General features: G+C 44.7%; 1 protein-coding gene and 1 long non-coding RNA gene across 2 annotated transcripts; both read left to right on the top strand.

Moving 5' to 3' along the window:
* Positions 1–878: 878 nt before the first annotated feature.
* On the top strand, positions 879–2,396 carry LOC133451251 (piggyBac transposable element-derived protein 3-like). The gene has a single exon (XM_061730222.1). It carries the CDS (start codon positions 879–881, stop codon positions 2,394–2,396), a length of 1,518 nt encoding a protein of 505 aa, XP_061586206.1.
* An 8,017-nt stretch (positions 2,397–10,413) lies between these two features.
* On the top strand, positions 10,414–11,443 carry LOC133451003 (uncharacterized). Its single transcript, XR_009783140.1, has 4 exons — positions 10,414–10,535; positions 10,619–10,813; positions 10,945–11,116; positions 11,358–11,443. It is a non-coding gene; the product is annotated as an uncharacterized LOC133451003 (long non-coding RNA).
* The last annotated feature ends 5,687 nt before the right edge of the window (positions 11,444–17,130 follow it).

Here is a 17,130-nt window from a genome sequence, read left to right on the forward strand (position 1 = left end):
ACTTTTTAGTCCATGTCCTTTGTAGGGGACAGTGGGACTTGCTTACACTAATTTTCAGCCATTTTGCATTTTTAAGGAAATAGAGCACTGAGTGAGGCAGAAAGGATTCTGATGAGAATTGTTGAGGGAGAGTCAGATATTGAGCTGTCAGAAGATGAGGAAGAAAGTGGCCAGGCAGTAGAGCAGGAAAATGAAAGCTCAGAGGAGGACTCATCAGCTGACGAGGAAGAAGAAAGGGATGTCATCCAACGGCCATTTTGGATCAGAAGTGACAAGTAAGCTAGGGCTCTGATGTTTAGTTAGTTTATTAATACAGGGTCAAGGGAGGGAAAACAGGCTATTTATCTTGTACACACATTCACACACACAGACAGACACGCGCACACATGGACACGCACAAACACAGACACACTCACGTAAACATGCACGTGCACACACACGCGCACACAGACACACGCACAGACACGCGGACACACCCACAACACACACGCACACAGACACGCGGACACACGCACACACACGCACACAGACACGTGGATACATGCACACACACACACACGCACACACCCACAACACACACGCACACAGACACGGGGACACACGGACACACGCACACACACGCACACAGACATGCGGATACATGCACACACACACACACACACAGACACGCGGACACACGCACACAGACACGCGGACACACACACACACACACACACACAGACACGCGGAAACACGCACACTCACACACACGCACACAGACATGCGGACACACACACACACAGACACACATATAATATTACATTTGTTATAGTTAAATTTAATTATACCTCTCCTTTCTCTTCAAATTAAGTTTCAACCCTGTCCTTGATGAGAGGAGGATGGACATCAACACCCTGAACCACGAAGTCTTGAGGCCCTCTGGGTACTTCAAACAGTACATAGATGACCAGGTTTTTGAGGAAGTCTCTAGTTGTACCAACCAGCGGGAAGTGCTGGTCTCTGGGAACACCCTTAAAACCACTCCAGAGGAGGTGAAAACCTTCTTTGGAATGGCAATGTACATGTCATGTCTCAAATACCCGAGGATCCGCATGTATTGGGCAGCAAAGACAAGGGTCCCTATCATCACCAACTCAATGACCAGGGACAGATTCTTCAAAATCCGCCAGTCCATCAAAGTGACAGATGACTTTGCCATCTCAGATGACCACAAAAAAGAGGATGCACTCTGGAAGGTCAGGCCTCTGTTAAACAGAGTGCAACAAGGCTGCCTCAATCAGCCAAGACCATTGAAGGCCTGCATAGATGAACAGATGATTCCTTTCACAGGCCGGTGCCCTGTGCGCCAGTTTGTGCCAGGCAAGCCAAATCCTACTGGTCTGAAGGTTTTTGTGCTTGCCAGTCCCAGTGGCATGGTGCTTGATTTTGAAGTGTACAAGGGGAAAAACACATTCAGAGATAAGCAGGTGGGCATTGGGGGGAATGCTGTCATTCGCATGGCAGAATCACTGCCAAGGGGTTCCCACCTGTACTTTGACAGGTATTTCACATCGGTCAAAGTCCTGGATCGACTGAAGGCAAATGGTCTCCTGGCAACGGGGACCATTATGAAGAATCGAATCCCTGCCATCTGTAAGGCCAAGATGTCCAATGACACCATGCGTCGGCAACAAGAGAGAGGTGCCTCCGAAATGGTTGTAAGGAAACCAGGAACAGAGATTGCTGTGACTAAGTGGTTCGACAACAAAGAAGTCCTCATGGCATCTACTATCCATGGGATAGAGCCCCAGGATAGCTGCACAAGGTGGTCAAAAAAAGAGAAGCGCCATGTCACTGTGCCTAGACCTGCTGTTGTGGCGGAGTATAACAACAACATGGGTGGGGTTGATCTGTGTGACCGCATGATCAGCTATTATCCCATGTCAAGCCGCACAAAGAAGTGGACCGTCCGCACCATGCTGCATTTCTTTGATCTGGCTGCCACAAACAGCTGGATCCAGTACAGGTCAGACCACCAGGCCTCTGGGAGACCAGCAAAAGAGAGGATGCAGTACTTTGATTTCAAGCTGCTACTGGCGGAGGAAATGCTGTCCCAGGCACAGGGTGGTGCAGACAGTCAAGATGAAGAGGTGTCCAGTGGTGAGGAAGATGAGGTGAGCACCTGGGGGGATGAAGAGAACATTCCCAAAAAGAAAAGGAGGTCTGTTAAGCCACAGCCCAACAAAGAAGTGAAGAAGTATGGAGCACTACATTTGCCAAAAATGGTGGAGACAGCGAATTCTTCAAGGTGCAGGAGAGAAGGATGCAAAGGGAAGACATTTGTGAAGTGTGTGAAGTGCAACATGTTTCTTTGTGTCTCAAAGGCCAAGAATTGCTTCCTGATGTACCATGCATGATGTGTTCATGATATTGTATGTGTATTGACACATCCCCGGTTCAGTTTTTAAAGTTTTTAAAAGGTAGTATTTTTTTGTAGTAAAAAAATGTTTCTTAAAGTTACAATATGAATGTTCAGTGATGAAATGTGTTTTATATTGGTTTTATATTGTTTTTTATGAGAAAAAATGTAAAATCAAATGATATCTCGCAAATACCAAACTGATGGTTTTCAATGTATTTTTACTTCAAAGTAGACCCGATGTCCCCTACAAGGGACATGTGATAAAAAGTAAATAAATAATATTTTTGAGAAAAAAAAAATTTGTGACATGTTTCTTATGTCTCAGTTACTTGAATTATGTAAAAGAAATCAAAATATAAAAACCTTTTTTCTTCTGGGTCTCAGGAGGATAAATCAGCCTTCACAGACAGAGAGCCAGTACGCGGCAGCAGCAAAAATGAAGAGGAGCCGGCAGCTCAATTTAAAATCAATTTTTGCAGCGGGACAAAAAAGCAGCAGCACTGCTGTGTTGCAGGTAGGCTGTGCAGAGATGAGTAGCAAAATATTACTCAACTGTGGGAGTTTGTTTGGGAACAAAAGAGCTGAAAAATGCTTTTTGTGGAAGAAGGAAAAACCTGAGTTGTTTACAACTGCCCGTAACCAATGGTAACAGAACACTAACTGAAAACTCATCGTCATCAGTAATAAAGGCTAGATTCTTGTGAATTCTAACCTACTGAAACCAAACAGTGTCCTGCTAGTGAGTGGCCACTACTCAACGTTACTTTATACGCTATTGTCGCTAGCTAGCTAAGATGGTAAATATAAAAATAGTGAGTGAGTGAGAGAGAGACAGCCAGGAAAAGGCTATTAGTATTGTTACTTTAGAACAGGGGTGCACACACTTTTTCAACCTGAGAACAGTACTGGAGTTGAGGGGGTATGAGGGGGGATGGCATCCCCCCCTGAAATAAAAACGGTCCAAATCATCCCCCCCTTGAAATAAGTAGAAAAATCTGCCAGTGGGACAAGATTTATCTTCTATTACAAGCAAAAAAATCTTGTTGCACTGGCAGATTTTTCTACTTATTTCAAGTGAAAATCTACTTGAAACAGGTGAAAACTGTTGTTTTTTCCAGGGATGAGTCTTTTTTTAAGTGTAATGAGATTTTTTTACTAAAATGAGACATTTTAACTAGAAATAAGACAAATATTCTTGTTAAGATTTTGAGTTTTTGCAGTAATCCATTTTACTTGTCCTGTGAAGGACAGAGGTATATTGATAAGTTCAGAAAACTGTTTTTTATTTTTGTGTTTTGATGTATTTGATGTAAGCCCAGTGGATATTTAAAGCTTACAGAAGGCTGCATTTAACTGCTGCTATGTCATTCCTGCTGTATTTCTGCAGGTGTTTTGGTCAGTGCTATTATTTGTAATATATTATATTATTTGTAATCAGCACCAATTATCTGTCCCCATATGATAAAATCCACCATCCCCCCTGATTTTTTTTTTACAACTCGAGTACTGCCTGAGAGCTACTTATGACATGACCGAGTCAAAATGATCTATGATGAGCACATTTTCCCTCTGCTGTTAGTTCAATAACTGTAATGTCGAACTTACACCACAGGCTCAAACTCAGAGAGAGGCAGGTGAAAGCAGCAGCAGCAGCAGCAGCAGCAGCAGCAGCAGCAGCAGCAGCAGCAGCAGTAGTAGTAGTAGTGGCAGTAGCAGTAGCACTGTAGTGCAGATAGGTTAATATGTTGTAAATGGTTAGGTGATTTTGGTTTGTTTATAAGGAAAGGAAGGAATGAACATGATCTATTTTCATATTTCATAGGAGAAACATGTGGAGACAGGCGCAAGTGGAGAAGTGCAGGCAGGCAGGCAGGAACCCAACCATGTTAGCCCAAAAGTGATCATAGAACAGCATCTCAGTAACAAAACCTTACGTTTTCAAGAAAAGTGGTACTGTGAATTTCCTTGGCTCCATTATAAACAAGGAGTCAATGGAATCCTATGTTTTTTCTGTGCCCAAGCTTTTAATAATGAAAAATCAAGCCTGGCCAAGAATGCAGATCCAGCATTTTCCCAAAATGGTTTCCAAAACTGGAAAAAGGCAACCCAAAAATTTACTGAACACGCCCAAAGCAATGCACACAGAGTTGCTGTCACTACCCACTGCCACCAAACGAAACCAGTAGATGTGCAGTTATCTTCGGTCAAAGCTGCCCAGCAGCAGGAAGCAAGACGGTGTCTTGTGAAAATTGTGGACTCTACAGTTCTTAGCTCGCCAGGGAGCTGCTCTTAGGGGCCATGAAGCTGATGAGGGAAAATGGGTTATATTTTGGCCTAGCAAAATGGCTATCAACAAGAAAACATGACTTCACGTCATCCGAAATCCAGAATGAAATTTTACATCTATTGGCAAATGTGACGCACACAAAATGTATGGTCACATTTTTTGTTGTTTATTTTCATTTTATTGTGAAAGATTATATTTTCTGTAAAAAGAGTTAAATTTCTGCTTGAAGCAACATGCACAATTATTACTTTCAAGCTCTCTCAAAAACACTGAACAGTGGGACAATCCTAGTGTGCCACCACTAGGGGGCAGTAAGACGATTCACAGCTCTCTCAAGAGACCACCTGCTGGACGGACTGAGTACTTCCTCATTCTACTAAGGAAGGCTGACTGGAAGAAACACGTGTGATCGTCTCTGTCTTTTACTCCTGTTTTAACAGGTTTGTACATAACCAAAGTGTCTTAAACTGCCTACAGTTGTTGCTAAAGTTATTGTTTCCCTGTGAGATCGATTTTTGTGAAGCTAATGTGTTGATTTGAGTGACTGTGTGACCAGGTCCAGTCCGTTTATTTTCTGTTTAGTTTGCTGCTGCCTAAAATGGTGGTTCCCCACCTCTGTCTGTGCAAGGGCAGACCTTGTTTTTGGGTTCCAGAACATTCTTTGAATTAATTGAAGAAGTGTTAAAAACGATTTTTGATGACAGTATTTTGAATGTAAAATGTGTTTCTTTATTTTAATGCACTTTAAGCAGTTCAGATAAAAACGTTTTTCCAGAGCCATACATTGAACTTAGTCATGCACAAACATACTAGCCAAGTATGTTTGTATGTTACAGGCCTATGATAAGATATTTATAGCATTATGCGAGTTTGACACTTACACAATGTGTGCACTACTGTCTATATGACAGACACTTAAAGGGACACTCCCAGTATTTTTTATGTTTTGGTGAACAGATGCCAATTGAATTTAACAGTTAACTAAGATGTGAATGTGACTGAAAGGTGGTTATGATGACAAAATGTGAATTGTGAGATGATGTAATGAAAAGAAAAGAAGAATTGTGACTATGTTATTTTTGATTTATTGAAAAAAAAGAAAAGAACAAGCAAGAGATAAAAAGACAATAATAATTCAGGCTGAAATAAATATGCCTCATTCTACTAAGGAAGGCTGACTGGATAAACACGTGTGATCGTCTCTGTCTTTTACTCCTGTTTTAATAGGCCTTTCCGGTAGCATTACCTTATCTGTCTATGGGTCTTCGACCTGGACCTGTAACACAAACAGCATAATTAGGGATATCGTTGGCAAAATTCATAAGCTGCCTCTCCTCCAGTACTCCATTATGATCGATGGAACACAGGACATAGAAGGCACTGAACAGGAAGCCATATGTGTTCGATATGTACAGTAGATCATGATTTGGTCCCTCATGAGGTCTTTTTGGGGTTTTATGAAGTCACAAATACAACAGGAGAAAACCTGGTCAAGGTCGCCACAGATGTGTTGCTGCGCTTGGGTCTGCCGCTGTCTGGTCTGCGTGGACAGACATATGATGAGGCAGCAAATATGTCCGGCAACAGCAAAGGAGCACAGGCCAGGATAAAAGAGATGCAGCCACTGGCATTGTATGTACACTGTGGCCCCCACTGTGTAAATCTAGTAGCCCAAGCTGCTTGTACAGCCTCATCATTGGCAACTAATGCTCTGGAATGGCTCCACAAACTGGGCTGTCTTTACAAATTATCGGGCAAGTACAAAACTAAATTTGTGAACATTGCATCTACTGCATCAGGTGCAGTTAGCAACCTCCAGGCTCTGTGCCAAACAAGATGGGCGACCAGGACTCGAGCAATCCGATCTGTGCTACATCAGTACGAATCTGTGCTACTCAGCTTAGAGGACATGGCCCAAACAGACTTATCTGGTGTTTTGGAGACTCTGGCGTGAAGCACGTATTGTTCTGCAGTTACTGTCCTCAACGTGAGCCCCTCCCCCGTCCCAAAGCACTTACAGGCGATCAGTCTCACGTTACCCCTTTTACACCAAGCTGGTTCCAGGGCTGGTTCTGGGCTAGAGCCAGACTGGGCCAGCTCAAAGAACCAGTTACGTCGGGGGCTGGGCGCAGGGCTGGGGACGGTGTTACTGAACAACCAAAGCAGAATAAACACGGAAGCGCGCCATTTTTAAACAACGGAGCGTTGGAGACGGTGGTTAAGTTAGCAGACTCTTTTATTATTACATCCATTTATTTAATAATGGATGTAAAACAGAAGCAGCAGTGGTCTACGGTACAATCCATCAACAGTAACGTCTGCGGGCTCCGTGCCCGCCGATGCAGCGGCGCAGCCTCGCGTCCGAGCCCGCGGGGGAGCGTTCCAGCCCCGGGACGCTTGGACGGGAGGCTGCCGCTGCATCGCCGGGCTCCGTGCCCGCCGATGGAGCACAGCTCCATCCATTTATTTAATAAAAATTCCCAGCCCGCGGTTTCTGGTTCCGCGTTACACCAACGCAGAGCCTATGGCGTATGTTACGGAGGAGAGGAGAGGAAAGGAGAGGAGCTGCTGTCCCCGGGGGCTGCTGGCTCTCGAGTCAAATTTCTTAACCCTAGGCGTTATTTGGATAAACTGAGCCCAGGTTGGAGATCTTAAAGGGTTACTTTACCTGAAAAAAATATTAAAACTTAATAAAGTGCCATATTAACAGCGCTACAGCAGGAATTAAAACAGCTTTTAACTCTCGGCTTCCTCATATGGTGTGACGATCGACGCAGAGCCTACGGCGTAGGTTACGCGGCGACAGGCGCCGTACGCCGTACCCTACGCCGTAGGCTCTGCGTCGATTTAACGCGGAACCATAAATCAGCTCCGGAGCCGGCAGGCAGGCAGAAATCCCGAAATTTTCAGAGCAAATTTCTTAACAGGCGTTATTTGGATACACTGAGCCCAGGTTGGGGATCTGAAAGGTTACTTTACCTTTTTAAAATATTAAAACTTAATAAAGTGGCATATTAACAGCGCTACAGCTGAAATTAAAGCAGCTTTTGGCTCTCAGCTTCCTGGTCAGGGTGGGGATGAAAATGAGGGGGAGTGGTGACGTGATGACGTGGCTCTCTGGCCAGCTGCAGGCTAGCACCAGCTGTGTAAAAGCAAACGGTTCTTACTTAGAACCAACCGCGAACCGGCTCTAGCACCAGCACTAGCACCAGCCCTGGAACCAGCTTGGTGTAAAAGGGGTAACAGTAGCCTCGCGCAGCAGTCCCAGCTGCAGGCAGAGCAGAGAGGAGACCCTCACCACTCCGCGTTCAGACTGCAAATGAAATGCGCTTGCGCAAAGCCGCCGCTGGCTTGCAGAGCGGGATGTAAATGTAAACGTTTCTTCGCTGTCACACAAATAAATCACTGCATTTGACTCACACAACTTCAGTCACTTATTCACCTCGTCCACTGTGTGTGTAGCCTACCTCTCTGTGACATAAGATCTTGCTAGCTAGCTCAGCATGGCTCAGTTTAAACTCTTCAGTCAGAAGTACAGAAATCGAGGCCGGTTCTAGGGGGGGGCAGGGGTGGGCTGTGCCCACCCAAACCTGCATCCTGCCCACCCAATCAAAGTTATGGGGATCCTTTTATTTTTTTTATAATTAAATTTTTTTACAAATATAAAAAAATATCACAGAATATCTGTACTGTTTCTGATTGGGTGGGCACTGCGCATCATTTTTAGACATAACAATGAATGCATACCGCAAAAGTTGTGTCTCGGCGGAGGGACCCGGCGTCAGCACTCAGAGCACACACTGAAGGCTGATTTATGGTTCCGCGTTACACCAACGCAGAATGGTACGCCTCGCCGCGTACACTACGCCGTACCCTACGGCGTAGCCGTGGCTCCAGAGCCTGCGCACAGCACCGCAGCACCACCACCCGCACCGGCGCTCTCCGCCCTCGCCGGGAGTCTCCATCCTGGCGGCGGCGAGGGCGGAGAGCGCCAGTGCGGGTGGTGGTGCTGCGGTGCTGCGTGCAGGCTCTGGAGCCACCAGCCTGCCGCGGGACCTTTTAAATCAACGCAGAGCCTACGCCGTAGACTATGATTGATTGATAAAAAAAAAAAAAAGCAAAAAACATAAAATAAATGCACAAAAGCCAGTGTCCTATTTGTGCCGGTGTTCTGCCATTTTTTGCTGCTTTGCCAAAAATGCTACCTAATGGTTTTCTACCTTTTGCAATTTTTGTGTTTTGTTTTTTTCTGTTTTACTCCCTAGCCCACTTCCTTTTCCCCCAAGTGGTCCTAGTCTCTTGACAGGCTGTTGTTGTAAATAAGATCTTGTTCTTAATTACCTGCCTGGTTAAATAAAGGCCAATGACTGAATGAATATCAAATAAAGATAGAATTGTTTTTTTTTCTCTTTATCGTATAATGTTTACAATGTCTAATACAATTCATGTCATGGGTAGTGTATTTTGATGGATCAAGTACTCAACATCCCATATTATCCATTTTACATCGGGCAAGAAATGATGTGCAACCAAACTTTGAAAATCGACTGTGCGCATGCGCAGAACCACAAAGTAGCATTTCTCGGCAGGGAGCAAGGATTGGCAGAACACCGGTCCCAAGCCCGGGTAAATGCAGAGGGTAGTGTCAGGAAGGGCAATTGGGTTAGCATACTGTGGAGAAGATAGATGAACTGATATGATGATAGCATATCATTTTCTATGCATTTCGGGGGTTTGACCCCCCAAAAAATTTTTCGCCCGTGCCACGTTGCAGCACGGGCATCATTGCCCACCCTACATTTCAGTCTGCCCACCTTAGTGGGCCTCGCTAAATCCGGCCCTGACAGAAATGAGTGGGAATCAAACCTGAATTTAAAGGCTGGTTGAAGCCGTTTATTGGTGGCAATACACGGGCATACTGCATGTACTATAAGGTGGATTTCTATGCCAAACTTTGCGATATTAAAAAACACATGGCAACACAAAAACACACTCAAAAGGCAAAGCCTTATAACAGCTCCACCCAGAGCAAGCTGCCATTAAAGGAGCTTGAGGCTCCTTTTAAGAAATGAGACTCTCTAGCGCCACCCTTCACCACGACGGCCGTTGGGGGTACTGCAGCCAACAGTGAAGCCGGCACGGGAGAACGGGGAGAACGCACATGCAGCGTCATGTGACGTCACATCCGCAGGACAGCGCGGGAAATTCGGGACCGAATTGCAGCACATTTTGCAGCACACAGCCTGTTCAAGGCAACAGAGAGATACACTAGAGGGCTCATTCTTTTGGGTTTGGAGCGCTTGTTCTGACATTATTACTAGAAAACTTAAAATGTATACGGATTTTTTTCATAAATCTTGCCACAATCCGGCCTCAAGCTCCTTTAATTAGTAAAAAACCAGACTATGCAAAAAAGGCTGAAGCCACCATGGCATTAGCTATTGCTGAACTCTGTTCCATGCTGGCATGTGACCATATTGGGGAAGCATGTAAAACTGCTTTTTTAGACTCCACTGCTGCGACTCACTTCAAAATGCACAGGACAAAGTACTTCAAAGATCTTTTTTCCTCAAACAAAACTTTGCAGTGACAAATTGGATTGGATGTATGTTAGGGTTAGTACCTCTGACCAAGGCACTGGCAAAGAACTGGAGTTTGTCCACTGCTCCTAGTGTGTGTAGGATGGGTCAAATGCAGGGGATCAATTTCCTCATGGGAGAAATTCTTCATAATTCTTCTTCACTGCAGGCGATAGGATACTTCCTGGCCAAAGGTACTCTCTCTTCAGAAAAGACAGCAGAAATACTGTCAGAGGCTGTGAGGCGCCTAGGCCAGATTGGTTTCACAGTAAGTCTGAATAAAATCCAATTAGAGGAGCACAACATAATGGAGGTTGTGTTAACATGTGCACGATGTGTCTCTTACAACAGGTAATTTCTGTGGTCTGTGACCAATCGTCTTCTAACATAAAGACACTAAAGCTGTTGGGAGCCAGCCTGGACATTGCAGACGGCACAGATGTGGCACACTGTATATCAGTGGATGGGAAGAAAATTCCACTGATATTCGATGTGCCTCATCTTGAAAAATCTGTGCGTAACAACTTTAAAAAACATGGTCTGAAGGTTAGTTTCATTATTATTATCAGTGTTCCATGGGTCTGACGGGCCAGACTACATCTGGTCCAATCTTGTAAACCACACGAATAGCATCAAGCCATATGTATCACATCAGCTTCTTTTCTCTTGTGTTACAGATAGGAGCGAAATAAGCCCAGTGGAAACACTTTGAAATGTTTTATGATATTGACAGACAGACCTCTATCCGCATGGCTCCAAAAATAACTAGGAAGCATGTATCACTGCCGCCTTTCACGAACATGCGAGTTCGACTTGCAACTCAAGTCTTCAGTCACACTGTGGCAGCCGGTAGGCAACTCATTTTTATTTTACTATAGCGAGCCTGATGGAACTTTTAAAATGTACGGAAATTTACTGAATCAACATGAACAACATTTTTATGATGCATCTGTGTTACATTAATACAGCAATCAGAATTCAATCTGATTTTTGTTGGATCAAATCGTTATGCCTGTGTATTCTTACATTTTAAATGATATCTCTTCACCCTTATTACAATATCTGATGTAATAATCGTACAATCATATAGGGATGAAGACCATGATTGACCTAAAAAGGGTACCAAGTGAGGCACATGCTACAGCGGAGTTCTTCGAGGATATGAACAGGCTGTTTGATATACTGAATTCAAGGTATTAATTATGACTATTTGAAATGCCTACTGATCATCACAGATTAATTTTCCAATTTTTGGCAATGATTATTAGAGTCAATGTAGATGAAACTTCCTTCACAGAAGCTACTCCGATGCAAATCCATGGCGCCGACCTCTTGGACCAAGAAGTGATCAACAGATGAGCCTCCTCATGGACAGCCTTCACTGGATCTCATCTTGGACCTTCAGGTTTGCTACAAAACATTACATATGGTGTGGTCAGAAAAAGGCAAAGGACAAATGACATTTTCCAAATTCTTGTCTTCAACAAACTGAGCAAACTGTACCTGTTGTTCCATACAGGTGTGTTGTAAAATTATGACTATAAATCAATTTCCAATAGAGAAGGACTTGCTGATGGAAAGCAGAGAGTTTAAAAGGTGATTAGCTACAATCAAAGTCAGCGTGTAGAAGAAAGTCTATTCCACCCATTTTTTGGAAAATCATATTAGGAACAATAAACCAGATGGAATGTCTATTTGTCAGGAAAGATTTTAACCATTTCAGTTTCAAGACACCATTCATAATATTGAAATCGATCACATTCAACATCATCATAGTTTTTTACCATGTCTTTCATTCACATAAGATTCATTGTGTGCTATGAGTGAGTGAAAAGTTGCAGGTCAGAATGTTTCCATGCAGCAGTCCTCAGTAGAGTGCTGAAAACTCTTTAATATGTTAATACAGACCTGGATTCACTCCCCCTTGCCAGCGCGGCTTCATCCTCACAATCTGCAGTGTCATCTTGATTGTCCAGTAGCTGGGGAAAGAATTGGGAGAACTGAAATTCCTCTGTACAGCCAAGCTGAATCAGGACTGCCTTGAGGTAATTAATTAATTAAATAATTGAATAGTAGAAATAGTGGGCACCACAGAAGTAATATTATGTCCTCTAATAAGCCATCTTATATGTTATCTCCCCTCCCCCAAAGAATCTGTTCTCTGTGATCCGTGGCAAGGGTGGACATAGGTTCAACCCAACAAGCAGGGAGTTTGCCTCAGCCCTCAAAAGTGCCTCCATTGCAAAACTTACAAACAACATGGGGAGCAACTGCCTGTCTGATAATGGCACCCTTTTGCTCAGCACTGTACAGAGCGATACAACATTTCCTGACCTCAGACTTCACTTGAATCCCCTGACATCGTCTACCTCACAGGTATGTATCAACAAAAGTCACTTGTGTATGGCTGCCTGTCACCTGCCCATTGACAATAAATGTGCACATTTGCTCACCCCTTTACAAAACTGTACTTTCTCAATTTCATTTAGACTAGGAACCTTTATATTTGGTCAAACTTTCAATTATACATACTATAAATTCCTTATTGACACTTGCACCATGTATATGCATGTACATTCTAATAATTAGGGCCCGAGCACTTACAGTGCGAAGGCCCTATTGTATCTGTAGGAATTTTTTATTTATTTTTTTTATTTTTCTTCTGACGAAAGGAGGGCCTTTTTGCCCCCCTAAACGTGCCCAAAAAGTCACCAAATTTTGCACGCAAGCCAGGCCTGGCGAAAAATTTTAAGGGTTTGCATTAATGGGTGTGGCAAAATGGCTCAACAGCGCCCCCCGGAAAACTTTGTGCATCAAGCCCCACAATACGGTTTGACGTACATGAACGAAAATCGGTATACACCTGTATCATGTCGCAACTTAAAGAAAAGTCTCTTGGCGCCATGGCCAAAACCGAACAGGAAGTCGGCCATTTTGAACATTCTGAATTAATCGCGTAATTTTGGAGCAATTTGTGCCATTCCTTTGACAGTTAATACGGCCCGAACCGTAACGTGCACCCAGGTGTGTTATACATCAAAATATGCGTCTCCATCCTGTGACTACTCACATTACTTTTTCTCTTTCAAAATTGTTACCGTGGCGACGCTAGACGCCAAAACACGCGCCCCCCCTTCATCTGATTGGTCCATATTTGATTGTTCCCCAAAAGTCACCAAATTTTGCACACAAGCCAGGCTTGGCGATAAATTTGATATTTAATGGTTTGCATTAATGGGCGTGGCAAAATGGCTCAACAGCGCCCCCCTGAAAACGTTGTGCCTCAAGCCCCACAATACGGTTTGAAGTACATGCGCGAAAATCAGTACACACCTGTATCATGTCGCAACTTAAAGAAAAGTCTCTTGGCGCCATGGCCGAAACCGAACAGGAAGTCAGCCATTTTGAATTAATTGTGTAATTTTGGCGCAATTTATGCCATTCCTTCGGCAATTAATACGGCCCGAACCGTAACGTGCACCCAGGTGTGTTATACCTCAAAATGTGCGTCTCCAAGCCGATACTATTTCTGTAACCATTCTGGCGAGGTTCTTTGCGGGCTGAGCCGGGAATATTTCCGACGTCACCACCCTCCACGCCTCTGATTGGTCGGGGGGCGGGGCCGTCAAATGTTTGAATCAGGAAGCGGGAGTCAGCGCAAGGCGACTCGCGGCGATTTTATTATACAGCACAAACGTCTGTTTGGTGATCCAACTCTGAGGTGCAGATGTTCATAAACCTGGTGGCTGTCGAGAAAATTAAAAAAGGGATGTAGACGGGCTGTTTTTTTCTCAGCCGCTCCCGGCTCCAGCTGATTTCTCATCTGCGCCGACACAAACAAAGGTGCTGCGCAATCGAGTACGTCACAGTAGCTTCAGCCCAACCCCCCCACTTCTCCCCTGGCTGTGGAAAAACACAGGGGTGGAGCCGCGTCGAGCCGGGCTGAAGCAAGACTAGTGGAAAAGTGCCATATGGAGATCACGGCTTTCTCCACTACGTACGGTTTGTACCAATTTCGCACACTTCCGTTCGGCTTGTTCGGGGCACCTGCCACCTTTCAGTGTCTCATGGACAGAGTGTTGCACCTGCATGCTGCGTATGCGGCCGCTTACTTGGATGACGTCATCATCTACAGTGACAGCTGGGCGGAGCATGTGCGGCCGGTGGGTGCGGTGCTCAGTTCACTGAGACAGGCAGGGCTCACGGCCAACCCGAAGAAGTGTATGGTTGGAGGGAGGTACAGTATCTGGCATACCACTTGGGGGGCGGGCAGGTGCGTCCCCAGGTAGATAAGACAGCTGCGATTGCGACCTGCCCAAGACGCAACAATAAAAAGGAGGTCAGGCAGTTTTTGGGGCTGGCGGGGTATTATCGGCGGTTCATTCCTGATTTTGCCGGCCTGACCAGCCCCCTGACTGACCTGACCCGAAAGGGTGCCTCAGAACCGGTCCAGTGGACGGAGCAGTGCCAGCAGGTGTTTGAGAGGGTGAAACAGGCCCTCTGTGGGGAGCCGCTCCTTTACACTACTCACTTCTCTCTCCCTTTTGTTCTGCAGACTGATGCCTCGAACAGAGGGCTGGGGGCCGTTTTGTCCCAGCAGGTGGAGGGGACGGACCGCCCCGTGCTATACATCAGCCGCAAGTTGTCGGAGAGGGAGGGACGGTATAGCACGGTGAAGGAGTGCCTCGCCATTCGGTGGGCGGTCGGGTCCCTGCGCTACTACCTGCTGGGGCGCCCATTCACCCTCTGGTCGGATCATGCTCCCCTCCAGTGGCTCCATCGCATGAAAGATACTGTAAATGACCTTTAATATGATTATTTCTGTAAATGTGTTTTTGTGTTTGTTTTGCTTATTGGCGTTGTTTGGAGCCAAGCTTTTATTTTTGTTATATATTAAGACGAATATTTAGTGCTTTTATTTTGAAGGCGTCTCGCTGAGAACTTCAGCGCTCCGGTATTTAACGGTAAAGTTTAACGGCTTTCTAAACATTTTCTGCAAGACTGGTATTAGTGTCGGTAGTGCTAAAGTGTGCCTAACCGACACAAAAAGCACCTGGCTGATAAGGGGCACAAGGTTTGTTTTCTTTGTAAATTTTATACAGTATTTATGTATATATTAAGTTTGGTTGTCTGTCATTTATTGTGATTAACGGTTTTGCCGACCCAGCGAGCTGCTGTGTCGGCCTGTATTTGAGTTGGATGAAACTTGTATGTATATAGTGAGAGTAACTTTGTTTTATTTTATTCCTTCATAGCTCTTACGGTGTGTTTGCAGTGCTTTTAGATTGAAGGAATAAAAACATCTGTGAACCATCAGTTAAATTGTCAACCGTCATCAGTCGGGGATGCTACAGATACCAATGGACGGATCACACGTTGGTATCTGGCCTAACAGCCCTTTAATTTCAGAGTGGTTCACAGGCCGGGGGCTCATATGGCGGTCCCTGACTTCCTCTCCCGCTCGGGGGGGGGGGGGGGGTTGGCTAGGCCGGATGGTCCCCGGCCTGAGTCGGGCGATGGGGGTATGTGGCAGGATGCAGGATTGGGGCGTGGTCTGACAGGAGAGCTGCTGAAGGTGCTGAGTGCCGATCTGTGCCTGGCTGAAATAAAATTTTAGTATTTCTGCACTAAACCCTGTGTCTGCTGTCCTGTCTGGTGAAGCAAGATTGCTACAAGGAATATAACAAGGCTAAAACTGCAGAGCTGGATGAAATTAAATCAGAAAAGAGTTCTTTGAAAGACCAGCTGAAGGTGATGAAGACACTCTGGATGAAACGATGAAAAGATGAAAGACTACTGACTACAAACTACTATAGCTTGAAAAGGAGCAAATCCAACTAAAGGAAAATTTGTCAGAGAGAGTCAGAAAAAAACTGCTCAACAATGAGCTACAGCACTGTAGAGAGCTTGTAGTGCAACATGAAAAACATGTGAAGCTCCTTGAAAGTGAAAAAAGCATGCTGGATGGGAAGATAAGAGAAGAAGGACAGGAAAAAGATGATCTCAAACAGCTGGTTGAGAAATATCATAAAAAGGCAGCTATGGAACAATGCCAAAAAGAAACCAAATCAATCCAGGTAAATATTACAGAGCTACAGTTTGATGAAAAAGAAGACTTAAACTCTCCTAAAAAAAAAAAAGGAATATAACCATCTAAGCTGTTGGAAGCGTTTGGCAGAAATACAAAGCGAGCAGATTAAGGAACAAGAAAAATAAATCCAGAAACTGAAGCTTAAGCATCAATTTGAGATGCAAACTAAAGATTGCCAAAATTTTAAGTTTAAGTTGGATAATCAGAAGATAAATCAACAACTCAAGTGTAAGACATTTACCATTTACCATTCCCCCGCTTTCCAAAAACGTCAAATCTGACTCTGGCAGTGGCAGCTGGCCAATGGAGGCCATCCCACCACTTCAAATATGGAAATATAATTTTTTTTAGATGATGATAAATAGTTTATAGTTAGTGAATAAAGCTTTTTATCCTTATCTTTGTTGTCGTTACTGATCGGTCACGTTTTTCCTCCCCTGGGCCTAACCCTGCGTTCACACTGAAAGCGTCAAAAATCTCCGGACGCCAGCATCTTGCCGCTTGGGGCGTTCACACTGAAAGCGTCAGTGCCCTGCGGGGCAGGGGTGGGCGGGTTGTGGGCGGGGTTTCAAGCTGCGCTGCAGAATTGGAGGGAAACAGGTGCATAGAGCTTATATATGTATTGTTCACCTCTTCGGTTTCCTCTTTCACCATTGATCACACTGTAGGAAGGCTTCTTTATATTTCAGCAGGCCCTTCACTGAGTAAACGCAGGGCCCGGCGCCGTCGGTCCTTCTTGGTCCACAAAGTGCTGCAAACCCGTGAACTCCAC

The sequence above is a fragment of the Cololabis saira genome, chromosome 9 (assembly GCF_033807715.1).
Source record: "Cololabis saira isolate AMF1-May2022 chromosome 9, fColSai1.1, whole genome shotgun sequence".
NCBI lineage: Eukaryota > Metazoa > Chordata > Actinopteri > Beloniformes > Belonidae > Cololabis > Cololabis saira.

Excerpts from the sequence above, each read along its gene's own strand:
- LOC133451251 (XM_061730222.1), top strand. The coding sequence starts at position 879 with ATGGACATCAACACCCTGAACCACGAAGTCTTGAGGCCCTCTGGGTAC.